The sequence below is a fragment of the Nothobranchius furzeri genome, chromosome 12 (assembly GCF_043380555.1).
Source record: "Nothobranchius furzeri strain GRZ-AD chromosome 12, NfurGRZ-RIMD1, whole genome shotgun sequence".
In the NCBI taxonomy this organism is placed as follows: domain Eukaryota; kingdom Metazoa; phylum Chordata; class Actinopteri; order Cyprinodontiformes; family Nothobranchiidae; genus Nothobranchius; species Nothobranchius furzeri.
In genome coordinates, this window is record NC_091752.1 from 1,641,982 (window position 1) to 1,657,624 (window position 15,643).

The 15,643-nt window shown below is 42.6% G+C and overlaps 1 protein-coding gene across 4 annotated transcripts in view; it reads left to right on the forward strand.

The window, feature by feature from the left end:
• The window catches only part of vit (vitrin), a 31,462-nt gene that overhangs the window by 4,938 nt on the left and 10,881 nt on the right, over positions 1-15,643 (forward strand). For 2 of the 4 annotated variants that reach the window (XM_015943978.3, XM_015943980.3), the window contains exons 4-12: positions 2,999-3,155; positions 3,235-3,368; positions 3,454-3,531; positions 4,890-5,054; positions 5,421-5,465; positions 9,166-9,204; positions 9,278-9,328; positions 11,604-11,666; positions 12,150-12,212. In XM_015943978.3, the coding sequence (XP_015799464.1) occupies positions 2,999-3,155; positions 3,235-3,368; positions 3,454-3,531; positions 4,890-5,054; positions 5,421-5,465; positions 9,166-9,204; positions 9,278-9,328; positions 11,604-11,666; positions 12,150-12,212 (795 nt within the window). The remainder of the gene's footprint in view (positions 1-2,998; positions 3,156-3,234; positions 3,369-3,453; positions 3,532-4,889; positions 5,055-5,420; positions 5,466-9,165; positions 9,205-9,277; positions 9,329-11,603; positions 11,667-12,149; positions 12,213-15,643) is intronic. The other 2 variants (XM_015943979.3, XM_015943982.3) reach the window with 2 other exon arrangements.

The window sequence follows — 15,643 nt, forward strand, 5'->3', positions numbered from 1 at the left end:
AAAGGTCTTTTCTACAGGTATAGCTAAACGTCAACTTTAGTAATTTTTAATTACATTTGCAGTGGTCTCTAGGGATGAATGCCTTGTAAGTCGTCCTCTGGGCAAAACAAGCTGGTGCACCTGTCTGAGGACGTGGAAGTCAGCCGCAGGAGAAAGTAGCTTCGGGCAGCAGGATTTGGAGTCTTATTTCCTGATTTTTGGACATCTCACCTCTGATTGGTGCACCCATCTTGACTCGTGATGGGGAAGGCTGTTGTTGTTTTAGCATCCCGGAAACAACAGAGAACGTCTCAGCAGGTAGTAGCTAACTGTTAGCATGAACAAATCCACCACACAGCGGAACTCCTTCAGGCTTGTGTCATTTGTGGAGAAAAAAAACTACATTGCAGAGCAAACAGAGTCATTGGAGTTGTATTTCTGTTAGCCAATCAGAGGAGAGATGTCCAAATATCAGAAAACAAAGACTCCAAATCCTGTTGTCTACCGCCATTTCATCTACGTCAGGCGCACCGGAGCCTTTCCCCTGGAGAACAACTTACAAGGCATTCATTCCTACTAGAGAGCCAGTATTTCCCACACATAGGCGTAGCCGTGGCGGGGCGCCACCGCTGAAATCCCAGCGCCACGCCCACAAGATCCCAAGTTTTATTGATTTTTTTGTTGTTGCGCTGTTTCCTGAAGAAGCAGCGGGAACTACTCTGTTGTTGCTTGTGATCACAGCCGGCAGGCAGCGAGGAGGAGGAGGCAGGGCAGGGTGGTTACAGCTAGGGATGAGCCGGATACTCATTTTCGGACGCGTATCCGGTACAGATAAAGCATTTTTGACGAATACGAGCATGAGACGAGTAAAACTCGTAAATATCTGTAATCGTGCTGAAGGAAAATCCTCATTGGGTAACTGACTGCCTTCACGCTCTGTGATTGGCCAGTCACATAGAGCACCCGCCCCTCCCTACACACAAAACTGCAGCTCAGTCCGTCCGGCCCATCCACGCACACACACACCCACACACACACACACACACACACACACACACACACACACACACACACACACACACACACACACACACACACAGACACACACACACACACACACACACACACACACACACACACACACACACACACACAGACACACACACACACACACACACACACACACACACACACAGACACACACACACACACACACACACACACACACACACACACACAGACACACACACACACACACACACACACACACACACACACACACACACCTTAATAAACATTGTTTTGTTTAACTGTGTAAAGTTCCAACAACAATAGGAAAAAATCAGTTGAATCAAATTAAAATAAAATGGTTCTAGTATTTCATATTTCCTAGTTCCCACTGCATGAGTTCAGATGTATTAATTCATGCACTTAAATATTAATGTTCTGATTTTACTGAAAAACTTGTTCTGTAATAGTTCCTTTACTGTTGTGATCAAAAATATTTAATCTCAGTTCTGAGGCTGCTCTGTAAATAGTTTTCAGATAATACACATAGCAACTTCTGATCGATCCATATCAATTTCAGATTTAAAATAATGTACTGATGTAAACCACACCCACTCATTTCCAAATAATAAATAAGAGGTGCATTCATCTGTGTATCTCCTTTGATCCGCATGAGTGATGTTTTCAGCACCAGAACAATGAAGCAAAGAAACAGATTCCTGAGTTTATGTTAGTAATTTTATTTATTAGGAGCATCTGACCTGTTCTATTTTTCTCTGAAATGAGATCAAATCAGTGCTTCCATGGGTCGTCTCCTCTCTGCACTGGAAACATGTACTTTATTATAATGTTCACTGTAATGCATCTTGATGTTCTCAACACATAAATTAAATCAAAGATATTGGTCAGTAATGCCAAATATGTACATTTGTGTTTCAGTCATTTTTATACTGGCTTAAAAATACTTCATTAAGACTAATAAGCAGGGGTGTAGAAGGTGTTTAACAGGGCCAGCCCAGTAATGGTCTTGGGGGCAGAGGGAGATGTTTTTCCAGACGCCAAGAAAAATTAAATGCCCCCCCCCCCACCCCCCCCACCCCCCCAACCCTAAAACAGAATTATTCTTGTGCAAATATTGGTGTATTCACTGTTAATACTAGTTATTCAAATGCAGCAGTTGCTGGATTGGTGCAGTCCAAAGAGGAGTGCATCAAATAAAACAATATTAACATGAAGGTGAGACGTGTCATAATTCCCCCACCCACCCCCCACCCCCGCAGCTGGAAAAATTCCCAGGGGAAACACTGAGACCAATGTAAATGTTTTGAAAATAAGAGCAAAGTTGAGCTTTAATTTACTTTAAAATTGTTAAACTACTTTAAACCCTTTAAAGGGGAGAAATTATCAATGTCTGAACTACTTTTTTTTAATAAAAAGTAACTTGTACCAGTTTTGTTTTAAGACTTCTTTAGTTACTCTGCATGAAAAATAACTGTCTGAGCCAGGAAATGTCCATAATGTCCTCGAAGCCCTCCCCACACATGACCTGCTCTTGTTAAATAAACATCAGGTAAAATATTTAGGTTTTGATGCACGTTAACCTTTTAACTTGCACCTGTGAAGGGATGCAGGTACTAAAATATGCTCGATCAAGCCGTTGATCTGTGAGTTAGAGGGTAAGTCCACAAGCACCTTTTAGCCTCGTGTCACAGGTATACAAACTCCAAACATGCAATACTCTGTAAACAAGAATACCTTGGATCCAATTCCAGCTGTTGGAAAGAGGAGGCAGAAAATGAGATCACTATACTGGCTTCATAAACTGCTTATTAGCTGTTTAAAAGCTGAAACTAGAGTTTTTAGACTTGGAGAACCCTTGCTTCAAATCTCAATTTGGTGAAAGAGCATGAAGCCAAATAAATGAGATACCCCTCAGCGAATGCAAACTTTATGGTAGCACTGTAACTCTGGAGTCCATGAAGGACGTTACACTGTCCTTTCCTCTGTTCAGTCGTTCCAGATATAGATTGCGACGTCAGAGCGGGGAAGATAAACCTCCCCGAGTTCATCGCCAGGTGTCCTGCTCACTGTAAGGAAACACGGCAGCAAGTCTACGGGACGGGCGTGTTCGCCTCCATCTCCAGCATCTGTAATGCAGCCATCCATGGGTGTGACGACCGGAGAATAAATCTCATTCAGCACTGTCCTGTAAAGGTTTTATATCCTTTCCATTGTTTGTCACTACAGTGGAGTCATCACAAACACAGGAGGGAAGGTAATCGTGAGGAAGATGGCGGGGCAGAACATCTACAAAGGCAGCAACTCCAACGGGGTGCGCTCGCTGTCTCTGCCCAAGTGGAGGGAGTCGTTCGTTGTCTCAGGTATTGAGGATGGAAAAGAGAATCAGAATATTTACTATTCATCATTAATTTCCCCAACAATAAATCTTACTTGGTTGGGTTTCAGTGGGGAAACCTAAGAAAGACGTCATCTACCCCTCAACTCTGGACTATGTTCCTTCTAGACCAACCTACGTGAAAACAAGTAGGAGACTTAAACTCTAACATTCATATTTTTATGTTCTTTACCACTTTCTCTGTTGATACAAACGCATGATCGGGTACATTTGGCACTTTATTCGGATTATCATCATCCACCATAAAGCCAAACGGTCTTTGTGTGTTTGTTGGATTTTCTGTTAGCAAAAGATCTTTGCTGGATGTGAATCTACAGCTGGTTAACATCTGCAGTTGATCAAATTCCAGGTGACAGCTGATCTGGGGTGGACTGGGACCAAAATTCGGCCCTGGCATTTTTACAAGTCATCAGCCCTCAGTCGGCCCTCTCCATTGGTAGGGGGTGGGGGTGGGGGGTGCTGCCGCCCACGGACTCGTCTCTAGGCCGAATGTGAGATCTAATATGGACTGGGACTGTTAAATTACAAGCAGGGCCAGATCGCTGCGACCGACCGGGAGCCCTGACCTTCCAGATCAGCCCCTTCTCCACGGGCGGAGATCAGCGGGACATTAGCTACATGCTAACGCGGTAAAACAACTCCTACGTCATCGCTCTACCGCGTTTTTCTTGCTAAAAACACCTGGAAAAACTCTGTTAGCTTTGGGTTACCATGTAGCTAATGTTGTGCAGATCACCAACTGTGGAGTAGTGTCGGCCCAAGCTGGGCAAGCAGCCCACTTGGCTAAGCGGCCCACCGGGACAGTGCCAGAACGCCAGATGGGTCAGTCCACCCCCGCAGCTGATTAGGATTAGCAACTCTGTCCATTTTACAGATATTGAGCTCAGATTTTGATGTGTTAGCCAAGAATGATAGTGTAAATACCGACGGATCCCACAAGATTAATCAACAAAATGTGACCAAAACTGCCGTATATTGGTTCACTCTATCCATTGTTTTACACATTTGTCCTGTACCAGAATGTTTCGCCTTTTTTTGTAATTTGATTTGCTATTTTTATTTATTCAATATATTTTCTACTGTACCATGTTCAGCGCCTTGGGCTTCCTGACAGGGTTGCGGAAGGCGCTTTATAAATAAAGCTTTGATTGATTGATTGATTGATTGATTGATTGATTGTATATTTATCATTTCCCAACACTGATTGGTTTATTGTGATATTATCATGTATAATCAGAACATTTGAGTTCAAGACTGGTTTTGGTAGGTTTTAGTCGTCCCGCCACCGCTGTGTCTTTGAATATAAGGTTTCTGAGTCAACATCCTCCGGCATGCTGAGGTTCGCTCAGCTAGGATGAGGATTTGGATTGCTGCGTTCTGCTAAGAATGACAGGAATGCATGACAACACAGAGGTTACTGTCGAGGCTCTTCCTCCCCTGTCCACCGTTCCATAAGTGGCTGTTTTCATGTCTCGACTCTTTTCAGGTCAAAACGAGGGTAAATCGGTCACCACGCTGCCGCCCACCACAACAACGCCCGACGTCCCCACCACGACTCCTGAACCCACCACCACACCGGCTCCCACAACCACTACGCGTCCGACCACTACCACCAAAGCTCGAGCTGCTGCCCACAAAACCAGGGATGCAGGTGAGCGAAGCAAGCACACCCTTAAATATGCACGAATCTCATCCAGCTGATGCACGTCTAGCTGACTTCTTGCAGAACTTGCAGCTTGTAATTAGGCCAGAAGCCTGCCAGAACAAGCTTTCTTTTCTGTAAAACTGAGCGATGAAGATGAACTATTTCAGCTGGTAATTACAACTAGTTACAACAGCAGTTATGAAAAATTACAGCTGGTCCGCCTCAGTGAGCAGACAGTGCCACGGTATCAGAAGGTATGCCTTCACATGAGATGTGCCTGGTGCTGAATAATCTTCCAAGCATTTCCCTCCTTTTCCTTATTCCTAACGCTTTTCTCCAAGCTGGCACCCGATATGTCTTTTTTCTATCTAGGCAGCAGTCACCCGTACCTTGCTCATGTGGCTGCCACAAGTTCAAGTAAGTCAAGACAAACAAAAAGCTACTTTTCCGAAGCCTTGAGGGATGTCTCGGCTTTGGTTCATGTGGGAACCAAGCTGTGGAAAAAGTATTTACCGCTTTACAGATTTCTTTTTGCTGTCACATTTAAATGTTTCACCCACAACAGAAACCACTGACTCAAGTGTTTGTGAGTACTGTTAGCGGGTCTCTCACGTCCACTTTCCTTAGAGAATTGTTTGAATTTCAGCCATATTTAGGGTTTCCAACATCAGTAACCTGTTTAAAGGTACACTAAGTAACTGTCATGTTTTTTCATCATTTTCTTGAGCCACTAGTTTCTAAAATGACCCTTCACAGGGTGAATGAATAATCTCTCAGCCCCCTCCGCTCCTTGTAGGCAGAATACCGCGTTTGTAACTTGAGCCGCCCTGGACCAGAGACCTGAAGTCTCGCAAAGTCACGTATTTCACGAGAAGCAGTGACACTTTACGGTAATCCACGTTTACACCTCGGAACAGACACGCTAGCAGCACTTGGTGTTTATTGTATCGTGTTCATCATGGCGGAGCCTCTGAGAAACAAAAAGAGAAAAAGAGGTCAAACAAAAGTCGACGTCGGGAAAGCGTTTTCTATGACAAGAGCTCGGAAACAAAGAAGGATTCAAAGTGGATCCAGAACTTGCAATTATACTATTGTGCTTATAAATATGACTTTAAAAAGCGATCAGCCTGTTTGAAAACACTAGCGAACTGCAAGGGAGAGGGGAAATCCGTTTGCTTATACCACAATGAATTAAAGTGGACACTGGGGGGTGTCGAAAATGCCGTTCTTCAGGATGTTCTGCTAGAGAGCAGAATTCATGGTTCCATCAGTTACAGCTGATGGTCCAGGTCCTGAAGTAGCAGAGCCATCCCAGACCCTCACACTACCACCCCCGTGTCTGACTGTTAGTGTTAGTTTTTCTCTACATGGAAAGGGATTCTGCTCTTCCTCCCATATCTCTTTCTCTTTGTTGAATGTTGGTATTTGACCCTTGTAGCGTTGCACTTTATAGCGTAACGACTGCATATTTAATTATGACCAATAAGATGTGATGATTCCATATAAAATGAAATATCAACCTGACTGATCTTTGAATGTTTAACCAGAAGAGTTTAGGATTCTTCGCTTGTTCAGGGATCATAAACACACTTCGTATTAATTCAGGCAGAGTCAAGTATACGCTGTAGTTGAAAGGAATTTTATTCTTTTCTAAACTAATTATAAAACATGACAAGCTATGAATAATGACATGTGATGGAGTGTATAGGCGGTGATGGAGTGTGAGTTGTAGGTGGTGTGGTGTGAAGTAGATGCGTATCAGAACCTTTGTACCTGAAAGAGATTGTGAATTCTGGGTGTAAAATAATTTGTTGTCTGCTATAAACTAGAGAGTTGATTATTCATAAAACAACATCAGACCCAATCTGTTGTGTCTACAAACCCTGATCTGAGACCCCCGGTCAGATCCGGAATATCAGGAAGTCTGGTGGACCTCAAGGCACCGAAGTTCGTAGAATAACCGCAGTGTGACCAGTCCGGTCTCGAGATGTTTCCAGGTCACAGCAGGCAGGAAGGTTCGTTGCGTCTAACACGGATGTGCTCTTAAGGAGCCGGCTGTGTCAGCTGGCAGTGTGCCAACGGGTTTGACTGTGTGTCAGAGAGAGAGACGTCTCAAGGACGCTGGTTCCGAATGCGCCACTCCGGAGTTCAGCTCGAAACTGAACAACTCGGGAAGTCACCCTAGTTTTAATAATCCACTTGTTATCATTTCTGGGAATCAGAATTGGACATGTTTGTAGGCTTTTACCAAACATCCCTCAGAAAACCACACCTTCCAGATACAAGCTGTTCTAGTTCTGTGGATAAAGAATCTTTAAACTTTATGTGAGGCGACCTTAACCTTAATTTGCATCTAATGAACATCGTGTATGAGTGTAGATAATGATGAACTTGTTAAACCAAACAGTACATATCATAAGATGGATCTTTGTAAAGACAACATTCATTTCAACTTCTCCGAATTAGGCACAGATTATTCAAACATTTCATGTAACATCTGGTTCATTCAACCACATGATTATTTAACTTATGAGTTGTAAAAGTTCACTTTTATTCAGAGTGTGGAATCCAGCAGTCCGAGACAAGAGGACAGCCTTTGTTTGGAGACCCGGTTTGACAGTCTTGTCTTCGTGGACCGTCAACAAGCACTGCAGAAACTTCTGGATGTTAGAAGATGGAGTAGAAAATCCACCTAGATAGTGGAATTAGTTCTGTAGATAACCGGTCACTATGTAGGTCAATATATAGGTCAAAATTGACCCTTTCTGGACTTTACACCTTTAAGCCTGGGGCACACCAGAGACAGACGTGCCGTCAAGTGGTCATGCAGGACGCGCCGCTGAGCGGTTCTTGGAAAGTCGCGCAACAGTCACAACATCACGCGGGACTTGAGAACAGGAAGCGGAAAGTGACTCTTTTGTTTTTACGTGATCAGACTTGCCGTCATGTTTTGAGAGACTAATTCATTAAAATGGGTAAGTACACTATTTATCAGAATATTTTAAGATCAACAGTACTTTAAAGTTATCGATACTGCGGTTAGCTTTGGGCCGGCGGTTGGGTTTGTGCCATAAAGTCGTTCCGCGTTTTAATGTCTGTTGTAAAGTACTCCACAATGTTGTAAAAAGCTGGAAATAGAACTGGCGCCTATCTTCACCGCCTCGGCACGGCGCTCCTCGTGTAGCCACTCTCATTAACTATACTGGCTTCTATTTAAAATGATGGTGCAGGCACAGTGCGTCTGTCTCCGGTGTGCCCTACGCTTTAGCCTCTTCAGTGAGACCTGCAGGGCTTTAGTTGTTGTTCTGGGATTTTATCTCTTTAGAACTGGGAAATATGCATGGTTTTTGAGGTCTTTTAGCCTACTTCTTGTTCTCAGATGGTGTTCCATTGAAGGGATTTATTATTTCTACATGTAGGTTTGGGTCTGGATGGTGGAAATAAACTCAGGTTTCCAGAAAATAGGATTAATCCGGATTAATTCCACAATGAATTTATGGCTGAACAAAGGGAGCGATGACTTTAGATTGCTCTGTTCCCTTGCACAAATGAAATCATTGTTGGAAAACTGGATTTTGCATTTACTCGGGTTATCTTTGTTCTGCGCTTTAATGTTGATACAGTCAGAACTAATATGGGCAATACAGCGTTCTATACGTTGTATACATAATGAAAGAAAAACTTCAGAACGAATTTAATAAAATACGAAGGAAATGACTCTTTGGGCAACTACAACTAATTTTAATTATCAAATCTTGTTTGACTTTGTTAAATCTTGAATATTTAGTTATTTTATCATTTTATTGTCCAAACATGTGCTTTTGTTGTAATATGTTAATTGTGTGCATATTCTTGTATAGTCTTTATTCTGCCTTTATGGACCAGGTCACTCTTGAAAATGAATTAGATAGCTCAAAGAGGTTTTTTTAAACCGGTTAAATAAAGGAATAATAATAATAATAATAATAATAGTAAATTATTTCCTGATGTAAAACATTTAACTGTCACACAAAAAAGAAGAAAACGGAGGAAATCCACTTGATTTATACTGACTAAAAAGGCATTTCCTGTTTGAAAGTTTGTGTTTAAATTGACTCAAACTGTGTGGTTGGTGCAGGACAGTCGTCGAACAGCCAGCCAAAGAATCCCAGCCAAGGTATGTAAATAAATCTATCAAAGATTCAGCTGTTGGAACATATTTTTTAAAATAAACAGCAACATTTCTTCAGTATTCAGAGGAAGCCCCTATCCAAATCGGTACTCACAACGTGCCAGTGCAGGTAAATGAATCTATATTTATTTGTTTGATTTGATTTCCTTTTTCGTTTTCTTTTATACGGACGTGCAAACTCTGCTTAGCATCTCTGGTTTGTACGTGCACAGCTGCTTGGCTTCTATCAGAGTTAACACTTAAGGGAGCATGAGGTTCCCTGGTGTCGGACTGATGCTTAAACACAGGTGCAATCAGCTTGTTTCATTATTAATTAACCAGTGTGCAAGGTGCAATGAAAATCAGAAGCCTGTAACATATAAACAGTATCTATACATCACGGTCTACACAGGCGTGCTCAGGCTCAGATCAAACATAGGCTGTTTCCCAGAGTTATAGAACCCCGACAAGGTTGATTTCCAGCAGTTATTAAAGCTATTTTTGTTATTTTGACAAAGTCTGTTAACTCATTTGGGTCAGTGTCACCACGGGTAGCTTGAGGCAATACCAGAACCCTACAAATGTTGCAAAGGCTACTTCACCAGAGTGGTGCATCAATAGATACCATTGCAAAATGTTCGCTGTGCCTTCCAGAACAGTCTCAAGAGCATGAAGAAGACTCAGGGAGCTAGGCAGTTACTCTTGAAGAGCTGGACCGGGACATCAAAGGTCCTTAACCTATCAGTAGAACCGGTATCTGCTACTTTTGGCATATTTACACTTTGGTCAGCTCGGTCTGGGAACAGTCCGCCTGTGGACGTGGATTTGGGCATGTCCTGCTCAAGTGGTGCGGAGAAGTCTGGGCTGTCCTTCCTAACCGCCATAAGTTAGTAAACAAGAGCAGGCGTGAGCAGTGTTGCTTTGGGAGACTCTGTCATGAAGCACACAGCTTCCTTCTCTTCTCACTGAGCAGCAGTGCTGCTGTGGGCTCCTCTCCCATCCAATAGCGCTCATGGCAAAGGGTCAGTCCTCGCGCTGCTGCTCCGGTCTGAGCTGCAGTCAGAAAAGATGTTTACCCCACTGCTTCCAGATTCCTAGTGAATCGCTCAAGCAAGAAGCAGCCGCTGGCTCCCTCTAGTGGGTAGGCGTGAGACTGACAAAACTTTAGCCAGCCAGTCAGTTCATAGACGATAATAATAATCATGGAACTTATATAGCGCTTTATTAGGACACTCAAAGACGCTTGCATGAACTCTTACATTCACACATTGCCAGTGATGATAAGCTACTACGTGGCCACAGCCGCCCCGGGGAGGTCTGACAGAGGCGAGGCTGGCATTTGGCACCGTCGGTCCTTCTGACCACCACCAACACAGGCAAGTTGGGTGAAATGTCTTGCCCAAGGACAGACCTCTGGTGGAAGCTGGAATCGAACCCATGACCCTCCGATCATGAGGCAAGCCGCTCTACCACCTGAGCTACTGCTGCCCTGAAGATGGGTGTGTAGGGTCGTAGGAAGGCAGTGCAGGAAAAAGTGGCCGGCTCCACACAAACAGCTCACAGCTCACTGACCCAAGCTGGCCCAGACCAAGCTGATTGTAGTGTAAATGGGCCGTTTGTGCAAGGATGAACAGGATGAGTCCTGCCAGAGCCTTTCAAAATGACCTCCTGAGGTCCACTGGTGTGAATGTCTCTGACCTGGCCTGGCCTGTTATCACTGCGAGGTACAGAAAACCTTGACTGCATATCAGTATTAGTCTGAAGAGACGTGTCCACAGAGGGATGCACACAGACCTGCACGGGATAGATGATGGTCTCTTGACTTCCATTACTTGAATAGATGATGTCATCCCTAGACTCGTTGTAAGACCCTTTGCTGGTGTGGGTCCTAGATTCCTCCTGGTACATGTGACACATGTAAGCAGATGTTTCCTGGAGGATGAAGAAATTCATACCATTCACTGATCTTCACATTCACCTGATCTAAACCCAGCAGCACATCTCTGGGATGTTGTGTTTAGATCTATCTGATGCTGCCAGGTCGCAGTGATGCCCATTTCAGAATCTTGGAGGAGATGCCCCAGGTCACCATATGCCAGCTCATAAGAAGCACACCCCAACGTTGTTGCATACAAACTACTGGGTACCATTTTGAGTTGCTGGAATGACATTTAAGCAATAGGCCTTTGTTTTTCAGCCTCTGATTCTTTTTTTTACTTTAAACTAAAGCCTTTGTAGGTGAATGCATTTCATTTGACTTAAACGCCATCCGTTTGTTCCGAACACATTACCCATTTCATGTCAGGATGGATATACAGCAGCAGTTTTGTTTTTTACTGAGTTCTGATCTGTGTTTCCTTAACTTTTTAAGCAAAAACACACCTAAAACTCTACCTTGGTTCTAGGTCTGCGCAGGCCAGAAGCGGGGTCAGCCATCAGGAGGCAGCCCTCCTCTCCAGTTGGTCCAGGTCAGCCTCGTCATCAGTACAGACACACACAGTTAGGAACCAGGTAGGAATGTGGGTCAAGGGCAGCACGGGAGGACAGATGTCTGTTGAAATGAGAATCCAGGAAACTGTTGTAAGTCTGACCTCAGTGTTCACACCCATCTTCACCCCGGGGTCACCACTAATCTGCTCCATCAGCCATCTCCGCTAACATTTCTCTCTAAGACAACTGCTGTTTTCTGTCATCAGGAAACATCCCTTCAGTCATATTTTCATTTTACGAGATGAAAAGAGTCAAATGAAGCAGATTTAGGGCTTGTAAACATGCCCATCGTATGGCCTTTGTGTTTATGATGTCACGCTGTGGAGAAAATGCCTTCAACGTCCCTCAGAGCAAAACAGCTGGGCTGCATTTGACGATGGAAGTCCAGAACCAAAGCTCATTTCTGCCTTCTTTCTTCTCTTTTCTTGTTCAATCCACACATTTCTTATTGCTACACAAAGCTTTTAACAGGGTTCAGCCTGCCCCACCCGAGCGGAGTCCCACCGCGAGCCAGTCAAACCCTGGTAAGTGTCCACAGACTCCAGGAGTCCTCGAGCATGCTGATAAACACAGGCCAGATCAAACAAGAGAAATGACAGAGCTAAAATGCACATAATAAAATGTTCAACACACCAGCACTAATGTCAACCTTCTGTTGCACACCGTGTGTTGATGCATGGCCGGTCCTCTGTAAACAATGAAATACAAGCACATGCTCAAATTTAATTGCACTGAACAAAGGAAATCATCCCTGCAGTCTTATTTTCACTCAGACCATAATGTCATCTTTCTAATCTCATGACAGATCCCATGCAGTCTGGTTTTGCCCCCTCCCTTTTTAAAAGCTTGCAGAGATGAAAGCTGCGGTACCATGCAGCTGGGTCGTGCTCCCACAGAGATGCATGACCCAGTCCAAAACCCAGCAGGATCTGGGTCCAGTCTTTAGTTTGTCAAATCCAGCAAGGTGTGGTTTTCAGAGGAATGCACTTCTGTTTTTCCTCCTGTGGAATGTAACGCCACGAATCCCCTCAAATTAGAACGGCCCGCATCTGTTTAAATGGCTGTAGGTTGTGATTTACAGAATGCAGTTATTTAGGTTTATTTGAGTGACAATTGGTGCTGAAAATGGATCAGTTCAGGAAATAGGCCTTGAGATTGGTGGATAACAACGTGATTAAAAAAAAAGTTATTAATCTCCTTGAGGCAATTCTTTCAGGTAGAAGTCAGAGGTCACAGGTGAGGGTGATTAGCGCCCCTAAAGCCGGCAGGGACTCTCTGTCTCTGTCTTGCTCTCCTTAAGCCCCCAGAAGGGCGGATGCTTGCTGACATTTGGGTTTCAATCTCTGATTTATGAGAAGTAATTTATCACCTGTTACTTTGTCACCCAGAGGTCATAAACAGTTGTTTAAAACGTTTGCTTGAAGTAGATTAGCCTCGCTCTTATTAGTCAACAAGTGGTAAAAATAACATATCTAAAAAGTCATAATGACAGTGTGAAAAAAACTAGCTGTGGTACGTTTTTAAAGGAGAAAATAACAGTTTTATCAACAACTGATATTTTACCTTTTGTAGGAAACTTCCAAATCAATTTGAAGTAGTAGAGCTAACAAGCTAACAAAGCTAACAAGTTAACGGCTAGCTCCAAAGAGGGTTTGCTCTATCTTAAAATAGCTCTAATCTTCAAAATGTCACATTAGTTCATGTAAACTCTATTTCATAAGCTAATTTTACATGTTTATATTTATATGTTCAGCTGAACTAATGGAACACACATGTAGTGCATCCTGTTCAACACTTCCTGTTTGAAATTTTAAAAGTAGCTTCAAGGAAAATTCAATTCCCGTTAAATTAATATTCCCAAGAGATCAAAAACATGTTTTTCTAGCTACATTGTGAGAAGGAGGCTAAAATGTTTTCTTCTATTTTTTTTAAGAACCAGAGTGTAGTTCCAGCTTGTTGCAACTGGAGGGCATTAATTCCCTTTTTCATTCATATTAAGACAATAAAAGTTGAGTTTGTGATGCTATTGCTATCTGGGCTTAGCACTTTGACTCCAAATGACAATGTGTTTAACAATGTTACATGAATACAGTCTGAATTGGGTTTTTCTGTGAAATATTAATAGCAGAAGACTGTTAGAGCAAGTTTCCCTTTTGCTAAGCCCCAAAATGTCGTAGTGTTTTATTTTGAAATAAAAAATGCAGCAAGTGTTTCTACAGTAATGAGGGTATAATATTGTTGCTTTTAAGCTTAATATATTACCTTTACTTATGACCAATAAGATGTGATATTCTATATAGATATAGGGTATCAACCTGATTGGTCTTTGAATGTTTAATCAGAAGAATCAGGATTCTTTGCTTTTTCAGTGATCATAACACACTTCGTATTAAAGAGGCAATGTGTAGTTTTTACCATTCATTTCTGGAAACATCCATCAAAATGTTGTTAAAATGAATGAAAAGATGCCCAGTAGTTGAAAAATATTGGTGACTTTGTAACATAAAACCATAAAAATCAGGTCTAAATTAAGTCTCTGGGCGACGCCATATTAGATGCCATGTTTCCTTCTACGGGAGCCCTTGAGGACAAAATGCATTTACTGATTTCTAACAGTTACAAAATTTTTGTCATTTTTAAATGTTGTTATTTTACACATTTACCTCTTCACTTGTTGCCAGTGATGAAAGGGAGTCTGATGTACTTGTCGTTTTGCCAAAGTTTGCACTCCACAGGACGTTTTGACCCTAATGAGCATCCATTGGTAAGGTCTTACTCCAACAACAAAAGTACTGCTTGCTTGCAACGATGTAGGTATATACCGACCCCCATTGCCAGGAAAAATGCACACTGTCACTTTAATTCAGACAGTCAAGTTTATAAAAAGTAGGAAAATTATTTTCTAAACAAATTAAAAACAAGACAAGTTATAAATAAGACGAATGTGATGGATGAATATAAGTGGATGGAATGTGATGTATGATCATGGAATGGTGTGTGATGTTTATCAGAACCTTGTATCTAGAAGAAGCTATGTTCTGGGTGTGAACAGAATTTGGTCTGCATTAAACTATAAGGGATGGTTTATAAAACAACATCAGACGCAATTCATGTCATGCCTACGTACCCGTTCCTGGAGACCGCGTTTAGATCCGAGACGTTGAGGAGTCGGTGAACGCAAATGTACGTGGCTCGTAGGAAAACCTCAATGCGGCCAAGTCAGTCCTAGGATGTCTCCCGAGTCACAACAGATAGATAAAAGCGTTTGCGTCTAGAACGGTTGTTTCTGAATAGCTGAAGGAGCATGTTTCTGTGTCGCTGCAGGCAGCTTTTGGCTTGTCGTAAGCTTTTATAGTTCAAAGTCCCTTCAGGATTGGCCACTCTGAAGGTGTACTTGAACTGAACTGAGCTTGAACTGAGCTTGAACTGAATCACTCAGGAAGTGAGTTCTGTTTTAATTATTCTCATGTTATGATGGTATGGCCAACCAGGACTTGACATGTAAAGAGGTGTTAACAAACAAACCTCAGAACCACACCTTTCCCAGATACAGGATGCTCTGATTTAAGGATAAGAAAATATCTGTGTCATGAAATTACTTTAACCTTGTGTATGAGTGTATGGCTGATTAGCTCGTCACGTAGACTGATTATCAGACAAATGGATCATTGCAGGACACTATTCATTTCAACCTTATTAACTTAGGCACAGATTAATCAACCTTATTAATTTAAGCATGGATTACTCAAAACATTTCATTTAACCATATTTTTCATTTCATTTCATGATTAATTAACTCATACGAGCTAAAAATGTTCACTTTTATTCAGAGGCAGGAGGAATCCTGTACAAGCGATAAGGGGAAGCTTAAGGCCTTGAAACGAGAACACTGTGCAAAGCTGCAGAGGCCTGGACTTCAGCTGATGGAATAGCAGAGTCCAGCAGATTAAAGGCA